The sequence below is a fragment of the Theropithecus gelada genome, chromosome 1 (assembly GCF_003255815.1).
Source record: "Theropithecus gelada isolate Dixy chromosome 1, Tgel_1.0, whole genome shotgun sequence".
Taxonomy (NCBI): domain Eukaryota; kingdom Metazoa; phylum Chordata; class Mammalia; order Primates; family Cercopithecidae; genus Theropithecus; species Theropithecus gelada.
The window spans coordinates 158,467,988-158,488,312 of record NC_037668.1 but is presented as its reverse complement, the minus strand read 5'-3'; the positions used below and the strand labels follow the sequence as shown (position 1 = coordinate 158,488,312).

Genomic DNA, 20,325 nt, shown 5'->3' with positions numbered 1-20,325 from the left:
ACTATTTTGTCTTTGTGGTCATTTAGGACTCTGTGAAATAAGCGTCCTTAAAAAATCCATAATATAAAGTTAATACATTTGTTTTACTGTTTGGGCCACAAAAAATAGGTACTTGGATTTTTTGTTTGTTTGTTTGTTTTTTGAGATGGAGTCTCACTCTGTTGCTCAGGCTGGAGTGCAGTGATCTTGGCTCACTGTAACCTCCACCTCCCAGGTTCACGTGATTCTCCCACCTCAGCCTCCTGAGTAGCTGGGATTACAGGTGCATACCACCATGCCTGGCTAATTTTTGTATTTTTAGTGGAGATGGGGTTTCACCACTTTGGCCAGGCTGGTCTTAAACTCCTGATCTCAAGTGATCTGCCCACCTTGGCCTCCCAAAGTGCTGGGATTACAGGTGTGAGCCACCATGCCTGGCCATACTTGGGTTCTCATCCTGGACAGACTGCCTTTACTCCACAGTTTCATGTGTGCACTGTACTCACGTCCTCCCTGGTGAAGTTAAATGTCAACACACCCCCAAAGCCTCATCCTTTCTCCCCCTCTGGGGGAGTCAGGCTTTCCCCTGAGCCCCTGTGCATGTTGTCTCTTTCACTCATGCCACATCTCCACTATTGCCTTCCATGAAGGAAGTTTACTTTTGTGTCTGAACTCCTCATTCCAACCCCAGAGAAGGAACTTCGAGAGACAGATGAAGATCAAGCCCGCATGTCAGCCCTCTGCATATTCTCAAGTCTTCTATCTGATTTGGTCACCACTTTCCTTAATATTAAATTAAAACAGGTTGAGCAACTGCCTCACACAGGAAAAGATACCCCATATCAAACTTCCTTATATCTCTGGATACTCTAGAGACTTTTATTCCTTTAAGTCATCACTTATTCTGACTCTTGCTTCCTGTGCAGTCTCTTTCTCACTCTTATCCCAGCTTCCTGGCTGTCTTTTCTCTCCCTGCACACAGAAATCTGGCCTTTTGGACACTGGCCTTTTTGGCTTAATTTTCCCAAAATTCTGTGAAGGAAATGGCATTATGGCAGGCTTTCACTGAACTTTAGACGTAACAGAGGAGGTGGAGCTGTTGGAGAAACCCACTGCTATAGTTTGAATGTTTGTCCCCTCCAAACTCGCATTGAAAGTAAATCCCCAGTGTGGAACTATTGAAAGGCGGGGTTTTTAAGAGGTGGCTGGTTCATGAGGATTCTGTCCTGATGAATGGATTAAACCATTAATAGATGAATATTTCACGTGCTAATGAGAAGAATGTGTTTCCACAGCTGTTATCACAGAAGTGGGACTGGTGGCTTTATAAGAAGAGGAAGAGATACCTGAGTTAGTATGCTCAGCCCCCTTGCCATGTAATGCCCTGTGCCACCTTGGGACCCTGCAAAGTCCCCATCAAGAAGGCCTTCACCAGATGCCGAGCCATGGACTTGGATTTCCCAGCCTTGAGAATTGTACAAAATACTTCTTTTTGTTTACAAATTGCCCAGTTTCAGATGTTCTGTTATAAGCAACAGAAAATAGATTAAGACACCCACTTAGCATCAAACATATCTATCTATGATCTTAAAAGCCATTACCTACTAAGCTACTAGGAATTTCTTGGTTTAATGTTTATTTTTGAATTTCTCCTGATCCAAGAATTTGTGAGCAACTAGTTTCCCTGAAAGGTGGTTCCAGAAAACACTGTGAGTGAGTGAGCAGTAAGATGGGGAAGGGAAGAAAACCCATGAAGGAACATTGTTGAGGGGATTATTTCATTGCCAACTGGGACTCAATCATGCTAGAATCATCTGAGAGCATGTAGAATCCAACTCTGAGTTGTCTTCCTCAGGATGAACACCTGGGTATTTTTCCGCCTATTCTCTTCTCTCACCGGTGAAGTTTTGCCCCAGTAGCAATGGCTTCCAGACCCAAGGGATCTACACTGTTGGCTGGCTGAGCAGGCTCCAAGGTTGGGGATCACCATTAGGCAGAAAGACATGGGTAACCAATGGCACCTATGGGACCATTTGCAGTAATCTCTAGAGTAGGTCAAGGGCATATGGCCAGGGTACAGATGGTCTCTTCTACAATTGCCTTTTCTGTATGGTCCTATCTATTGACTAAGAACTATGGCATCAGCCAGTCTCTGTCGGCTTACAGAAATATCACTAACTTTTTTGTATTAATGCTGAATCTTGCAACTTTACAGAATTTATTTATCAATTCTAACAGTTTTTTTGATGGAGTCTTCATGTTTTTCTAAATATAAGATAATGTCATCTACAAACAGGGACATTTTGACTTTTTCCTTTCCAATCGGAATGTTTTTTCTTCCCCTTTTGCTTGTCTAATTGCTTAGACTAGGATTTCCAGTACTACGTTGAATAGAAGTGGTGAAACTTGGCATCTTTGTTTTGTTCTAGATCTTAGAAGAAAGGCTTTCAGCTTTTCCCCATCCAGTATGGTATTAGCTATGGGTTTGTGACTTATGGACTTTTTTGTTTTTAGGTACATGGTATAATTTTGATTTCTAAAAATTTGTTGTGACTTGTGTATGTTATGGCCTAACATAGACTCTATCCTGGAGAATATTTCATGTGGTAATGAGAAAATGTGTTTCTGCAGCTGTTAGATGACATTTTCTGTAAATATCAATTTGTTCCATTTGGTATAGTGTGTAGTTTAACTCCAAAGTTTGTTTGTTGATTTACTGTCTGGATTGTCTGTTTATTGCTGAAAGTGGGGTGGGTGTTTTGTCTTTGAGCTTGCGGAATCTTTTTTTTTTTTTTCTGTCACTCAGGCTAGAGTGCAGTGGTGCAACCATAGGTCACAGTAACCTTGAACCCTGGAGCTTAAATGACTCTCCCATCTCAGCCTCCTGAAGAGCTAGGACTACAGGCATGCACTACAATGACTGGCTTTTTTTAAGAGACAAGGAATCTTATTATGTTGCCCAGGCTGGTCTCAAACTCCTGGTCTCAAGCAATACTCTTACGTTGGCCTCCCAAAGTGCTGGGATTATAGGCGCAAGGCACTGTGTTAGGGCCCAGGCTTGCTGATTCTTTCCTTTGTTTGATCAGGTCTGCTGCTGAATTTTTCTGTTGAGTTTTTCAGTTCAGTTATTGCATTATTTATTTCTAGAATTTTGATTTGGTTTTTAAAAGTTGTTCCTAGGCTGGGCATGTTGGCTCATGCCTGTAATCCCAGTGCTTTGAGAGGCCAAAGGGAGAAGATCACTTGACACCAGGTGTTTGAGACCAGCCTGAGCAATATAGGGAGACCCTGTCTCCACAAAAAAATTTAAAAATTAGCCAGGCATTCTGGCATGTGCCTGTAGCAGTCACTTGGGAGACTGAGGCTGAAGGATCGCTTGAGACCAGAAATTCGAGATGACGTTGAGCTATGATCATACTACTTCCAAGTTGGGTGAAAAAGTGAGACCCCCATCTCTAAAAAACAGACATCAAATAAAAATTGTTCTTATTTCTTTGTCAGATTTCTTATTTTGTTTCTGGATTGTTTTATAAATTTTATTTAATTTTCTGTTCTTTTTTTTGTGATTCCCTGAACTTTTAAAAGAGGGTTATTATTAATTATTTGTCAGACAGTTCACAGATCTTAAATTCTTTAGGGTCTATTACCAGAGCATTGTTGGTTTTTTTCCCTGATTTTTTTTTCAATCCTGTGTCTTTACACTGATGCCTGTGCATTCGAAGAAATGGCCACCTCTTCCAATTTTTGCAGGTGTTCTTTGGTGTTCGACTTTTATTACTTAACATTAGATCTTTATTTGCTGGCCTGTAGTTGCTTCCCATTCTGGGAAGGATTTATATTGAGCAGCAGAACTTAAACACTTCCCTGGAACTAAATCACTGCCCTTTCACTGTTTCCCAGTCTGGGGAAGACTTATTGTGAGTACCAGAACTTATAGCTTGCACAGGAACTTAAACACAGACCTGCAGTGGTTTCCAGGTCTGGGGAAGACTTAAGAGAGCACCAGAATTTCATCACTGACTTTTCAGTTGCTTCCAGGTCAGGGGAAAGTTCCATGTAAGCATCCGGGCTGTGTGGGAAATCTGACCAGGGACTCAGGCCTTGCCATGGATTGTATCTCATGAAGCACTATGGCACTGTCCAGTCTCCTTCGTGTGATGCCCAGCTGATTTATATGCAGAGTAGCCACCAAGATCCTCATGCTAGTTCCTGTGATAAGCACCCCTTCCCCCCACTTGTCTTCAATTCCCCCCGGGTGGTTCAGCCCTCCTGGCATTCCCAGTGCTTCCTGTGGGACAAGACTGCAGTGGGCTTCCCATGAAAATTCCCAGACCAGTGGGAAGGTAGAATGTCCACTTCCAGTTCCCTCCTCCCACCTTGGAAACTGTGGGTCCAGGGAAGTTCTCCGTGAGTGGTGGTTATGCCAGCTTAGGGGAGAGGGTGGCACAGTCTAAAATGGCCATTTTACCAGTTGTGGTTTTGTTGTAGGAGCTTTCTCCTCTTCTCTCTCAGATTCTGGTGAATTCAAGGTGGTGTTCTTATCTTTGAATAGTTGCAAGTTGTACTTTTGTGGGGAGGAGTGGTGCTGAGGATTTTCTGTTCCACCAACTGTAAATGAACTAATTTCATAAATAAAATTAAAATTTCCACTATCCAGAAAGTCACCTTCCACACCATTTTATGAGTGAATAAGATGGGTAATTATGTATGCTTATATTTTCATGTTATTAACATGCTTAAACAAAGAGTTATCCACCCCAAGTCTCAGTCTTTAAGAGTACAGAAGAAACAGTTGAGGTTTTTAAATACTAGCCCTTTGCCCTTTATTTCTCCTTTCTTACCATTCTTTACTAATATAAAGGAGTAGTGTTGACTTATTTTCACATAGATTTAAATTATCCTTCTATTCTTTAATTTATCCTTTCATTTAAATCCCTTTAAAAATTATTTAAAATAAATACATATATATATATTCTAACAAATATTAAAACAATAAAGGTAAGTATAGAGAGCTTACTTCCATTATATTATCCATTTTTCTCTTTCCATTTTAAATTTAAATTTCACATTTAAGATTTTAACTTTGTGCATAATTCTATAAATTGTAAACCATGTTAGAAATGCATCTATTTCTTGACCTATCAACTTTATTTATTTTTAAAATTAAGATATATTCATGTTTAACAAATTAGCATATTATCTGGTGCACACAATTCCCTTTCCCTACTCCCAGAGAACCACTGTCATATCATGCAACATTTTTTTTCTGATATTTACCTTCATATTTTAAGATAATATGTTTTTTTCTGTTTTTCTTAGATTATTCATTTTAGCTGCTATCTATTGATTACAGATATTTAATCATCTTCTAATATACCATGTGCTTTTCCTTTTTCTTTCAATATAATTATTGCATAATTTTGGTTACATCAGTAATAACTTTTACAGGTTATGACTATGCAGTATGCCAAATAGTATTTTGTGAGCATGTTTCCTTTCTTTTGTTTTAATATGTTGTCTATAATGTCCTTTTCCAGTAATGTTTGTTTGCTTGCTTGTTTTGTTTTCTATATTTCTATTTACATTTTCTCCTAAATGCTCCAAGAGATTTTTCAGTCTACCAAATGTATTCCCAATCTTGAGATATCATATGCTTTATTAATTCCTTTCTTATTCTCATGTACCTTTCTCCCAAAGCCCTAGAAACAGACCTTGAAACAAGAATTAAAGCGTAGGTAATTTGTTTAGGAGGTGCAGGAAACGCAAGGAGAGAAAGGCAGTGAGATATGAAAACAAAGGCAACCAAAAAGGATATGTTAGCAAGCTAGTTAAGATGACTGAAGTCTCATCCCAAGGGAAACTGGCAAAGATGGTGAACTTGCACCTCAGAGTAATCATAGCTAAGGGTAGGGAGCTGGGATATTTATACATACTTCCATCAGTTGTTAATTGAGGTCTGCTTCTGTAAGGTGTTATCTTCAGTTTATCCTGCTAATTACAAATCAGAGTAACCTTCGATGGTTGTGGAAAAAGCCTGGGTAAAAGGAAACAGATATAAGGCAGTTGGAAGTTGTTCAGAGTGTGCTAAAGTGGCAGGGCCCTCGTGATACTGACAGGACATTGACAGGGCCTGCTACCCACTACAACAAGCAATGGATGCTCTCAAATCTGTAGACTCGCCTTCCTGCCCTGTCTTTACTTCGTTGACTCATGTTCTCTTTCTTATTTCCTCATTTTGTTGGAGCACATCCTCCAGGAACTGCCTAAGAAATGATGTATAGGAAGGAAACTATTGAGTGAACTCCTGTATTCTTGAAACCGTCTGTTTTCACACTTGATTGATACTATTTTCACACTTGATTGAAACTATTTTCACACTTGATTGATAGTTTGGCTGGGCATAGCAGGCTGGGTAAAGTGTTATTTTTCCTCTCGTTTTAAAGGAATTTATCTACTGTTTTAATATATTCCATATAGCTATTGAGAAGTCAGAAGACATCCTGATTTATGACCTGATTTTTCCTCAACTCTGGAAGCTTTTAGGATACAATCTTTATTCATGGTGTTCTAAAATACCACGTTGGTATACTTTACTGTATGATTTATTTTCATTTATTATGCTAATTCTTGATGAGCTCTTTCACTCTGTAAACTTATATTCTTTTATTCTGAGAAATTTTCTTATAAAATGTTTTCAGTAACATTTCTTCACTGTTGTCTCTTTTCATTGAAACCAGAATCATTTGGTATTGGACCTCCTTGTTAATTATTGGATTTAGTTATGTTTTCTGTCTTCATTCTTACCTTCAATTCTCCAAGCACTTTTTTGGAGATTTCCTTGACTTCATTGTTTTTTCGCTGACTTTTTCAATTTCTTTTAAGAACACTTTCTAACATTTTCCAAAGGATTTTTAAAAATTGTTTTCTGTTTTTTTAAAAATAGTAATCCTGTTCTTTCCATCTAAATTCATTATTGTCTCTATGGAGCTATTTTGGAATAGGGAAGTATGATTTTGCTCCCTGCAAACCTCTGTTAATGATCATTGGTCAGCAGTTGTTCCTTAAGAGCAAGGCCTAAATAATCTCATTTAAAGTTCTGTGTATGTGAACAAATTTTGCTGGCAGCAGGCTAACTTGCAGCATGATGGACAGTGAGGCATTTTAAATTAACTTGTGGCTATAACAGAGAGTGTTAATTGTTTGCCTGTATTAACCTCTATTTTTACTTTAAGTAATAGAACCACTTCTACCATTTTAAGTATCAGCAGGGCACAGGGTTTCTCAACTAGTCCCTCCCTTGGAGCAACCTCCCAATAAATGTGACTTGCTTTTCACCTTCTTAAAAAGGAAGCTTCTTTCTCTCCCCTTCCTCTTTCATACTCTTGAGGGCTGAAATGCTGATAGGGTGCCTGAGAGCTAGCTTCTGCCTTGTTGAGAAGGACAGCATCCTAGGGGATATTAAAGCAACAAGGAGAAAAGGCCCTAGTCCCTAGTTGACCATGTGGAGCAGTACTGCCTTCCATCCTGAATGGGTTTTTGCCTATGAACTGTTTTTGAAAGAAAAATAAAGTTTTACCTGCTCTGAGTCACTGAGTTGTTGGTTGTCCTATCTAATGACAAGTATAGGGCAATGAATATCCAAATACTGATGTTTATAGGTGTCTTCTCTGTTGCTGCCCAGTTGCTCCAGAGAGGGAACTTCTGTTTTTTGCCTGTTTACAACTTGAATTTACAATTTAAATTTCTCCCATGCAAGATGAGGCAATTACTGCTTCTGTACTTTTTTTTTTTTTAAATACTTTAAGCTCTAGGGTACATGCGCATAACGTGCAGGTTTGTTACATATGTATACTTGTGCCTTGTTGGTGTGCTGCACCCATCAACTCGTCAGCACCCAACAACTCGTCATTTACATCAGTTATAACTCCGAATGCCATCTCTCCCCCCACCCCCAATAATAGGCCCCGGTGTGTGATGTTCCCCTTCCCGAGTCCAAGTGATCTCATTGTTCAGTTCCCACCTATGACTGAGAACATGCGGTGTTTGGTTTTCTGTTCTTGCAATAGTTTGCTGAGAATGATGGTTTCCAGCTGCATCCATGTCCCTACAAAGCACACAAACCCATCCTTTTTTATGGCTGCGTAGTATTCCATGGTGTATATGTGTGACATTTTCTTAATCCAGTCTGTCACTGATGGACATTTGGGTTGATTCCAAGTCTTTGCTATTGTGAACAGTGCCGCAATGAACATACGTGTACATGTGTCTTTATAGCAGCATGATTTATAGTCCTTTGGGTATATACCCAGTAATGGGATGGCTGGGTCATATGGTACTTCTAGTTCTATATCTTTGAGGAATCGCCATACTGTTTTCCATAATGATTGAACTAGTTTACAATCCCACCCAGAGCGTAAAAGTGTTCCTATTTCTCCACATCCTCTCCAGCACCTGTTGTTTCCTGACTTTTTAATGTTTGCCATTCTAACTGGTGTGAGATGGTATCTCATTGTGGTTTTGATTTGCATTTCTCTGATGGCCAGTGATGACGAGCATTTTTTCATGTGTCTGTTGGCTGTATGCATGTCTTCTTTTGAGAAATGTCTGTTCATATCCTTTGCCCACTTTTTGATGGGGTTGTTTGTTTTTTTCTTGTAAATTTGTGTAAGTTCTTTGTAGGTTCTGGATACTAGCCCTTTGTCAGATGAGTAGATTGCAAAAATTTTCTCCCATTCTGTAGGTTGCCTGTTCACTCTGATGGTAGTTTCTTTTGCTGTGCAGAAGATCTTTAGTTTAATTAGATCCCATTTGTCAATTTTGGCTTTTGTTGCTGTTGCTTTTGGTGTTTTAGACATGAAGTCCTTGCCCATGCCTATGTCCCGAATGGTATTACCTAGGTTTTCTTCTAGGGTTTTTATGGTATTAGGTCTAACATTTAAGTCTCTAATCCATCTTGAATTAATTTTCGTATAAGGAGTAAGGAAAGGATCCAGTTTCAGCTTTCTACTTATGGCTAGCCAATTTTCCCAGCACCATTTATTAAATAGGGAATCCTTTCCCCATTTCTTGTTTTTCTGTACTGTTTAAAATTCTGTTTCTCCCTCTATTCTTCAGGCTATTTCCATCACCACATTACTTTTGCACTATCAACATTGAGAGAACTTTCCTGAAATGATTGCTCCTGTCCCTAAAAGGCACAGCAGTTGCGTTTGTCTGCTTGCTCTAAGTTAAATGTTTTTCTTTACACTATGACTAACTAGTTCATCTATTTCCTTCAGAAGTTCAGTCACAGTGGTGCTGAATAATTATACCAGGAATAAAACATGTATAGGTTATTTGGAATGTGAATCTGGTGCTAAAGTTTAGTTGAGCCTGAGAAAAGTAAACTACGAAGCCCCTGCTGCCAAATATCGTTCTTTGACCACAAGAAAATAAATTAAAACGAAGTGAATTCTTTCTAGTCCAGGTTTAATAACTGTGGGGAGAAAGCAATTGGTGGGCTAGAGGCCACCAATTTTAGTTATAAAAAGTTATAACTAAAGAGAGACTATTTTGATTACATTACCATTTTATATTTTGGGCACTAAAAAAGAGGGATGCTATTTTCTAATATTTCTCTGAATTCAGGAATAACCCTTCCTAGTACTGTTTCTGCCAATTTTAACCAATAAGTGACCTTCTGATACCGAGTCTGTTTGCATATTTAGGGATATAGTGAATTCTCCTTTATTTAAAAAATAATACTTCTTTATTCAAAATGTAAATACATTGAATAGATTATGTAATTAAAAATTATTTCCACAAAATTATTTTCCCTCAGAAATTTTTATGCCATCTATTTCAACAACAAGTAGAAGCTTATTACAAGTTTTAGATTATCCCAAAATGTCTGAGTGTCAGCCTGGGTCCAATCAGGAGACAGAAACCATACAGTGATTTAAATAGGGGAAATTTAATATACAGAATTACTAAACTCTGATAAAAAAACTAATTATAAAATTTAAGAAAACTCTCTATGGTATTCGAGGGCTGAGGCAAGGCACTCAAGGGAGACAAACTGCAATGAGGTGCCCTTTCCCAAGGCTGGGGTTTAGACTTCATTAAAATGGTATTGTTGCAATCCACTGGATGCCAGAGAAGTTCACTAGTTGCCTGGACAAAAGCTGGTCTGCAGTCATTGGGCAAGTAGAAACCAAATATCTAGAATAGAGGCAGACTATAGGTGTGCTCCACCTGGTGGCTACATGCATAGGCCGCAGATAGGGCTGGGGTCCCTGGAACATGAGCTATCTGTGAGGGGGACCATAGATAGTGGCCAGATGAGGAGGTGTGCAGAAGGAAAAGTGACCCCAGTAGCAAGCCTTCAAGGCAGAGAAAGCACACAGGCAAGTAGGTGGCCAGGTGTGCCGGCATGAAGAGGGAGTAGGGGTGCTGTTGTGGTAAGAGTCTTGGAGAAGTATCCATCAGAAGAACCATGGGAAGGTGACAGCCAGTCTGGTCTGGGACCACAAGATTGCCAGGGGATAGTGCATTCTGGGAAGAGGGCCTGGGGCAGACCACCCCCGTATATCTTACTAACCTATCATGTAGCAGCAGGAAACAGCAGGAGAATCTTTGCTTCCTGCAATGTCCCTCGAGCATCCTCTAATGAGAATATTAAACATCTTTCTCGCTGTAAAGGATTAATACTTAAGGGAATTTCATCCATTATCACAGAGCTGTAATAAATGGTGAGTTTGTATGGGAGAGAAAATGCATTGATAACTGGCATGACACGTATAACTTAATGATGATAAAATAAAAATGCAAAGTCAAACCACTCAAGGATTGCTTAGAGTGCCACCTGTGGAGGAGGAAGTACTGGAAGAGTAGCAGCAATTTCACTAAAATTTAGACTTATAAGTAATTTCGTTGAGTTTATTTTCAGTCAAGGAAAAATGATTATATATTTCCTACTAGTTGGTAAAAAGAAAGAGTTTTGAAAGAGGAACTTATTTTCACTAATTAAAATAGAAAAACTTAAAATAGAAAATTAAAATTTATCTCATGGGCTATTTAATAAGAAACAGTGAATAACATAATTAGGACAATGCCAATAACACAGGCAATTGCAAAGTTTTTCAAATAGCCAAATATACTAGCCTTTTATGAGAATTGAGTTGATCTATTAAAACGTAACTTAAGACTGATACTTTTATAAGAAGTTAAGCAAGCTACTGATATCCAGGTACAGCTACTAAAGCTCTGTTTTGAATCAAAGATAGAACCTGGAATATATAGAAAAATGAATGGATTTTGTCTCTGTTAGATTAGTGATTCCTGCATTTGCTGCACATGAGAATCACTTGAGGCATTTAAAAAATAATTCAGACACTGAAGCCTCATTAGATATATTTGATTAGGGGATTGGGAATCTGCATTTTAGCAAGCACGAATGTTTTGGGGAGCTGCCTCACTCAAGATGGCAATCTTTCTCTGGGACAGCCCACATTTATTGATTGGTTGATGCAGTGGTACAAAAGCCCAGCTTTACTTAATCCTGGACACCTTTGAAAGGCCAGTCCAGCTTTAGAGGATGCTCTGAAGTCTCTGATGCAACTGCTTCAAAGTTTTGCTTTTCTGTCTTCCCTCTCATTCTTCTTTTACAGACAATGTTCCAGTAAAAACTCCTCAATAAGCCACTCTGCATGCATATTTGTATTTCTTCTTTACTGATTTACTTGTTTGTGTTCTTTCCTCATGTGTTTATTTGACAATTTTATTTTTGAATGATTTGTAAAGAAGGATTTTATATTTAAGACATGAAATTTTAATTGTTATATCTGCTGTAATTATTTATTTATTTATTTTTGAGACAGGGTCTTGCTCTGTCTTCCAGGCTGGAGTGTGGTGGTGTTATCATGGCTCACTGCAGCCACAACCTCCTGGGCCCAAGGGATCTTCCTGTCTCAGGCTTCTGAGTAGCTGAGACCACAGGCATGCACAACCATGCCCAGCTAATATTTTTTATTTTCATTTTTTTAGAGACAGGATCAGGGTCTCCCTGTGTTGCCCAGGCTGGTCTCGAACTCCTGGGCTCACGTGATTCACCCTCCTGGGCTTCCCAAAGGGTTGAGATTATAGGCATGAGCCACTGTGCCTGGCCTTAACATTTTGTTATCGTTTCATTTACTTAATAGTGTTTGATATATTAAAGATTTAAAAAACTTGTATTCAAATTAAATATTGTTCCATTTAAATTATTTCCACCCTCACTCTAACGCTTAAAAACGTTACGTCCATTGGGAGGCTGAGGCAGATGGATTGCCTGAGCTCAGGAGTTCGAGACTAGCCTGGGCAACACAGAGAAACCCTGTCTCTACTAAAATACAGAAAATTAACCAGGCGTGGTGGCATGCACCTGTAGTCCCAGCTACTCGGGAGGCTGAGGCAGGAGAATCACCTGAACCTGGGAGGCGGAGCTTGCAGTGAGTTGAGATCACCACTGCACTCCAGCCTGGGCAACAGAGCCAGACTCTGTCTCTCCAAACAAACAAAAAACAAAACAAAAACAAAAGACATTACAACCAAAAAGTATACGACTCTTTATGGACATTTAGTGCTCCCAATGGACTTATTTAAAAACAGAAAATCAATAGTTAAAAGCAAATCCTCAAGGATTTTCCAGAGTTAGTTCTATGAGGAAGAAGTACCAGAAGATAGAACAGGGACAAAATGAGAATCAGTGCAGACTGGGGATTCTTACCCCTACTTCCCAAGTTTGTTTTTTAGTTGAAAAGAAAATACAGAAAAATGTTATCAGCAAATGTTTAACTACCCTCACTTCTCAATTGTGAAACTGTGAGAGGGTCTGATATGGTATGTGCTTAGTTTTAACCAAGTCCTACTTCTGAATCCAAATCTTTCAACAGTGTTTGAACACGAAAACAGTACGAAGAGACATGTTATGATCCAGCCTGTAGAAAACTATGGTCCAATACTGTACAGTATTTCCTATTTTATCCAGCTACTCAGTTTCTATATTCCTCCAAGATATATCCCTAATTTAATCCAGAAAGATTTTACTTAACATGCCAGTCCTCTGAGTCTGTCACCACTTGTTCTTAGAGAACCTGTTTCCTCATGCCTAACCTCATCTTGCCCTATTCCTCCTTTTCTAATGCCATTATTCTTTTGATTTGTAGCAGTCATCATTTTTCTGTTATTTATAGTTTTATAAAATAAGCATGCATCCCTAAATACTCTAGCTGAGTGTTTGTTACTTCTTTTTATATATGAGATCGTGCAGTATGTATTATATTTTGTCTGATTTCTTTTGCTTACATTTGTGAGATTTATTTATGTTGAGTCTAGTTGTCATTTATTCATTTTCATTGCTATATATTATACCATTCTATGGTTGTATTATAATTTATTTATCCACTTTATTAAGGATACAATTTAGATGGTTTTAGTTCTTTGGCTATTACATAACTATGAATATTCCAATACATGTCTTTTGGTGTATGGTACATGCTGATTGTACAATGTATGTATTCAACTTTCATAGACAAATTTCCAAAATCAAGGTTTATATCCTGGCTATGCTGCTTAAAAGCTATATGACAGGTAAAATACAATTCAGATCTTTTGAAATAATCCTGTCAAGGGGAAAATAAAGAAATAATAGTAAAAAAGAATGAAGAAAGTCTACATGTGTTTTCATGAAAGTATTAAACTCACGAGTAGAGGTAAATTTACAAATCACACTTAGAATACTCCAATGATGTTATGGTGCTATGTAAATCTCTCAATCCTCTAGTATAAATGTTTAAAGTCAAAATAGTCAAAATGACAACAGCTACAATTAGTGGCTAAGGAATACAGAATAGATAAAGAAGTAAATTAGGGCAAGAAAAATATAAATTGGGAGAAAAGCAGAAAAAGTCTAGAGTATTTTTATGCGACCAAAGTTAAGTTGATATTCAGCTAAAAGTAGTCAATACAACTATGGGACTCTTTATATTTGCTGCGTGGTGAATTACAAAGAAAGAAATTACAGCAGACACACAGATAAGAAAAAGGGAACAAAGTTAAACACCACAGAAAACCACCAACAGAGAGGAAGCAACAAAAAATTAAGAAAGAAACAAAGAATCTACATAACAGCCAAAGCAATTAATAAAATGGCAAGAGTCAGTCCTTACCTATCAACAGTAACCTTGAATGTAAATAAGTTAATTTTTTAAATTGAAAGATACATAGTGGCTAAATGAATAAAACTACAAGATCCAATGATGTGCTACCTATAAGAGACTCATTTCATGGTAAAGTCAAATATAGACTGAAATTGAAAGGATGGAAAAAGATATTCCAAGCAAACAAAAACCTAAAGCAAACAGGAGTAGCCATGCTTATATATGATAGACTTGAAGCTAAAAAAAAAAAAAAAAAAAGGTAAAAAGGTCATTATATAATGATAAAAAGATCAATTCAACAAGAGTAAATAATAATTATAAATACATATGCACCCAATCCTAGAGCACCCATATATATAAAGCAAATATTGTTAGACCTAAAGAGAGATGGACTGCAATACAATAATACTAGGGAACATCAACATCTCACTTTCAGCAATGGACACATTATTTAGAAAAAAAAAATCAACTCAGAAACATCAGACTTAAAGTACACCATAGACCAAATGGGTCTAACTGATCTTTACAGAATATTCCATACAACATCTACAGAATACACATTTTCAACTGCACGTGGAACATTCTCCAGGATAGATCAGATGTTAGGTCACAGAACAAGTCTTGAAAAATTTAGGAAGGTAGAGATCATATCAAATAGCTTTTCTGATCACAATAATGTGAAACTTGAAATTAACAACAAGAAAAACTGTGGAAACTTTACAGATACATGAAAGTTAAACGACATGTCCCTAAACAACCAATTGGTCAAAAAGAAATCAAAAGGAAAACTCAAAGATTTTTTGAGATAAATGAGAATGACAACACATTATACCCAAACCTATAGGACACAACAAAACGAGTTCTAATTGGGAAGCTTATAGTAATAAACACCTACATAAAAAACAAGAGATATTTCTAATAATCACCCCAAGGAACTAGACAAACAAGAACTAACTAAACCTAAAATTGGTATAAGGAAGAAAATAATAAAGTTCAGAGCAGAAATAAATGAAAAAGATATGAAAAAATTTAAAAAGAGGCTGGGCACAGTGGCTCACGGCTGTGATCCCAGCACTTTGGGAGGCTGAGTCAGGCAGATCACGAGGTCAGGAGATCGAGACCATTCTAGCTAACGTGGTGGAACCCTGTCTCTACTAAAAATACAAAAAATTAGCTGAATGTGGTGGTGGGCACCTGTAGTCCCAGCTACTAGGGAGGCTGAGGCAGGAGAATGGTGTGAACCCAGGAGGCAGAGCTTGTGGTGAGCCGAGATTGCACCACTACACTCTAGCCTGGGTGACAGAGTGAGACTCTGTCTCAAAAAAAAAAGAAAAAAAAGCCATAAAATGAAGTTGGGTTTTTGAAAATATAAACAAAAATGACAAACATTTAGCTAGACTAAGAAAAAAAAGAGAGAATACTGAAATAAATAAAATAGAGATTTTTTTTATCTTAAGGAGACATTACTACTAATACCACAGAAATAGAAAGTATTATAAGACACTATTATAAACAACTATATGCCAACAAATTTCATAAGATAGAAGAAATGGTTTAATTCCTGGACGCATACAACCTACCAAGATCAAGTTATGAAGAAACAGAACATCTGAACAGACCAATTAAAAGTTGAATTGAAGAGAAAATTGAATCAGTAATCAGAAGTTTTCCATCAAATAAAAGCCTAGGACCTTATGTCTTCTTTGCTGAATTCTACCAAACATTTAATAAAGAACTAATACCAATTCCTCTCAAACTGTTCCAGAAAAATTGAAGAGGAGGGAATACTTACAAACTCATTTTACAAGGCTAGCATTACTTTGATTCTAAAACTAGACAAGTACACAATGAAAAAAGAAAACTATAAGCTGATATCCCTGATGAGCATTGATGCACAGATTCATAACAAGATACCAGCAAACCAAATCCAAGGGCACATTAAAAAGATTATTCATTATGATGAAGTGGAATTCAGCCCAGGGATCCACGGATGGTTTATCAGACTCAGGTTAATAAATGTGACCACACTACATTAACAGAAAGAAAGAAAGAGAAACATGATACAATCATTTCAATAGGTGCAGAAAAAGAATGTGACAAAATTTCACATTCCTTCATGACAAAAACTCTCAACAAATTAGTATAGAAGATATGCACCTCAAGACAATAAAGGCCATATATAAAAAACTCATAGCTAACATCATACTGAATGGGGAAAGTCTTCATATACAAATGGACCAATGGAACGGAAGAGAGAGTCTGGAAATAAACGTACTCACCAAAAGCCAACTGGTTTTTGGCACAGGTGAGAACACATATAGGAGAAAAGACAGTGTTCAATAAATGGTGCTGGGAAAATTGGATATTCGCATACAGAAGAATGAGACTAGATCCCTACCTCTCACTATACACAAAATCAACTCAAAATGGATTAGAGACTTATGTATGAAACCCCAAACTACAAAACTACTAGAAGAAAACATAGGGGAAATGCCCCATAACATTGGCCTATTGAGTTAAATCGACATGAGTTGGCAATTCATGTAATTAAGGACAGATGGTGATATGAAACCATCTCAACCTACCTAAGGTTTCAGAACAAAAGGTGAAATCCTATATTTCACTGAAAATTAATTTTATATATCACTTTGGGTAATACTTCTTAAGTAACTTGTTTCTGAAGTAAACTTAGGATATGTGAGGGTTTTTCTCATTCGGGGGTAAGAATGACTTTATAGAAATCTTGCTTTGAAGAAGTCTCTGATTAATGAATGACTGGAACCAAGAAACATAACAGTGATACTACTTATTGTTGGTGGTTGTTGGTAAAAACCATACTTAAAAAATTCTAAATGACCCAATGGATTTTTGTTTTTGTTAATAGTTGCCATAAGAAAATCATATAGATGGATGGGTAGAAAGATATATGATTAATAGATAGAGACATCTCCAAGTCTTTTCCTCTGTCATCATTTTCTTGCTTCTCTTAAGCTTGCTCTTTCTTCTATAACTCTTCTGCCATTTCCTTTTCAGATAATTTCCTTGGCTCGCTTGGCCAATTGCTATAGTCTTCTTAATCAATCTCCCTGTCTCTTCTCTCTGACTCTTTCAATCTACCTTGTATAAATCTGCCATAATAGTCTTTCAAAAACAGAGTAATCATGTTACTTAAACAAAGTGTATATATATTTCCTAGTTTCAAGCTCCCAATTTTGGTATTGAAAACCTGATCAAACCCAGTTCTAACCTCCTTCTCTATCTTTAACTATCATCTCCTATCAGGAATTCCTTATCTTCTAAACAAACTGAAGTACTAATTACTATTTTCAAGAAATAACCTTTACCTTCTCATTGCTGTGCCTTTACTCAATTTTTACTATTGTCATAAAATATCCCACATTTAACACTCCAAATTTCACAGCAATATCTACTACCTCTGTACAGTCCACCCCAGGCCTCTGGAATTTATTGGTCTCCTGAATATGTTCCTGTCAGAAAATACAAGCTATCTTTTATTACAAACATTTAATGCCTTCTCTTCTACATTTGATTATAATCTCCTTGAAAACAGTTCCCATTTTATTCTTCGTAGTACTTTATGACAGGTAAGAATTCAATGACTGTTTATTAAGTTGAGTTCTTTCAGCAGAAAAACACTGAAGAGGCACCAGATCATGCACTCCCAGAAAGCTCCACTTGCACTCCTTGAGGGCTCCACCTTGGATAGAAAAGGAGAAATGGCAGCTTTGCTCTTCTCTAGGCTGTGGAAAGTCTCCAATTCAACTCTGTTCCAAATGATGCTGGTCACTGTTTTGTTGGCTACCGTTCTTGGTAAGTAGTGGAGAGACAGGCCAGACAACCAGTCTACAACTGAGTTCATCACACACTCTATTTTAAGAGGTGTCTAAGAGATCTTTCACATTATGGGATATATTTGACCACCTGGAATTTGGGAAGCATACTATAAACTAAAAAGAAAATCTTGTTTTATAGATGCTCCTGATGCTCCCTTTTAGGATTTTTCTCTCCAGGAAACTCTGAACAACTTAACATTGAAGCAATCATGACTTGTAATAAATTCGTATCATCTGCCAGGCTGGCCATGAACTCTCACTGCCTGTGTGGTTATTTAGAATGTAGGGGAGGTCGGTATAATTCTTCTGGGGCATTTGGAAGGTCACTCAGTACTTTGTTTAATTCTTGCCAGGGAAGTAGAATTAAGATTTTATTTTTCAAGGGTTTAATGATTCTCCACCTTGTGATGCTTTTGAAAAATATTTTTATGTTTTAACGGGCCATTTATTCTAAACCTAAAAGGTCCAAAAGGACACAAATGAAATGCCTCCTCATCCTTGACTGAGGCAACTAATCTTGCATAATGCTATTATTAGTAGAAAATACATTTCTGCTAAGGCAGGAGGTAGAGTCACATGGCATAGCATAGCTGCCTATATTCTGAGCAGACAGATGTGGGCAATCTGATAGAATGATGAAAATCAAGTCTATTCATTCACTTTCTAATAAATTCGCACTTATACAGTCAAAGACGGATGAAATTTTTCTGCCTTTACTCATTATCGTTGTCATTTTCATTACTCAACAAGCGTGTATTATTGATCACTTACTGCACTCATTGAACAATGGCATAATAGGAGTTACGATGAAAGAGAAAATCATGGTCTCTGCTCTAGAAAACTTAGTACTCAGATATCAAGACATTGTGTCCCAAGATATAGCTGTTGATGTTCCTTGCCATTTTTTTTGTGTGTGCAGGTGACTGTGGTCCTCCACCCAAGTTACCATTTGCTTCTCCAATAAATCCGTTGTATGATACTGAATTCAAAACTGGAACTACTCTGAAATACACCTGCCACCCTGGATATGGTAAAATTAATTCAAGTCGACTGATTTGTGATGCCAAAGGCTCATGGAACTATAGTATCTTTTGTGCAAGTAAGTATCAACATTTATTTTTCTCACCTTTACTTTTTTTCCCAGAAAGTTCTTTTAGGAACTTAATGAATTACTTAATTCATATGAAAATCTTTGATCAAAACAGTTCAAAATTAACATCACCTATAGTATTTGGAAGGAGTCAGTTGGGAATACACTTGGACATACTTTTCTAACAGTTAAAATATAGCATCTGCTTCCCTTTTCCTTCTGTTTCCCTGTGATGAAGGTCATATATTTTTGAGAGCATACATTTTTATGGACAACTGGTCAATAAACATATCTAGTATTATCACAGTGGTCTAACTGAGCAAATGAAACCAAGTGAATTTTTTTTTCCTCTTCTTAAAATGTGTCAGAAAAATGAGATATATGTTTACATTTATTTTTTTCTCAAAGCATAGTCACTATCGGCATTAACCAACTACACCTAGCATTCCTACATTTTTGCACCCACGCCTTCTTTAAAGCCATATTATTTATATGCTCTGGATCTATCATCCACAGCCTTAATAATGAACAAGACAATCGGAAAATAGGAAGATTATTTAAAATAATACCCCTTACCTCAACTTCCCTAACCATCGGTAGTCTGGCATTCACAGGCATGCCTTTTCTTACAGGCTTCTACTCCAAAGACCTTATTATCGAAACCGCAAACACGTCGTATACCAACGCCTGAGCCCTATCTATCACTCAGATTGCCACCTCCCTAAGAAGCGCCTACAGCACTCGAACCATCCTCCTCACCCTAACAGGACAACCCCGCTTCTCGACCCTAATTAATATCAACGAAAACATTCCCACCCTACTAAACCCAATCAAACGCCTCACAACCGGCAGCCTGCTCTCAGGATTCCTCATCACCAATAGCATCTCTCCCACTTCACTCCCCCAAATAACAATATCACCCAACCTAAAACTCTCAGCCCTACACGTAACTGCTCTAGGATTCCTAGTAGCCCTAGACCTCACTCTTATAACCAATAAGCTTAAAATAAATATTCCACTCCACACATTCAGATTCTCCAATATATTAGGATTCTACCCCATTACAATTCACCGAACACTTCCCTACCAAAACCTACTTATAAGTCAAAACCTAGCCTTCCTCTTACTAGATTCAATCTGATTAGAAAAATCTATACCCAAAACAACTTCACATACCATATTACTACTTCAATCCTCACCGCCACTCAAAAAGGTATAATCAAAT

The 20,325-nt window shown here is 37.5% G+C and overlaps 1 protein-coding gene across 1 annotated transcript in view; it reads left to right on the top strand.

Annotated features, from left to right (window-relative positions):
• Window positions 1–10,223: 10,223 nt before the first annotated feature.
• Window positions 10,224–20,325, top strand: part of LOC112631192 (C4b-binding protein alpha chain-like) — a 32,715-nt gene continuing 22,613 nt past the window's right edge. Inside the window, exons 1-3 of the mRNA XM_025395922.1 lie at window positions 10,224–10,364; window positions 17,789–17,987; window positions 18,930–19,109. Coding sequence (XP_025251707.1) covers window positions 10,224–10,364; window positions 17,789–17,987; window positions 18,930–19,109 — 520 coding nt within the window. The remainder of the gene's footprint in view (window positions 10,365–17,788; window positions 17,988–18,929; window positions 19,110–20,325) is intronic.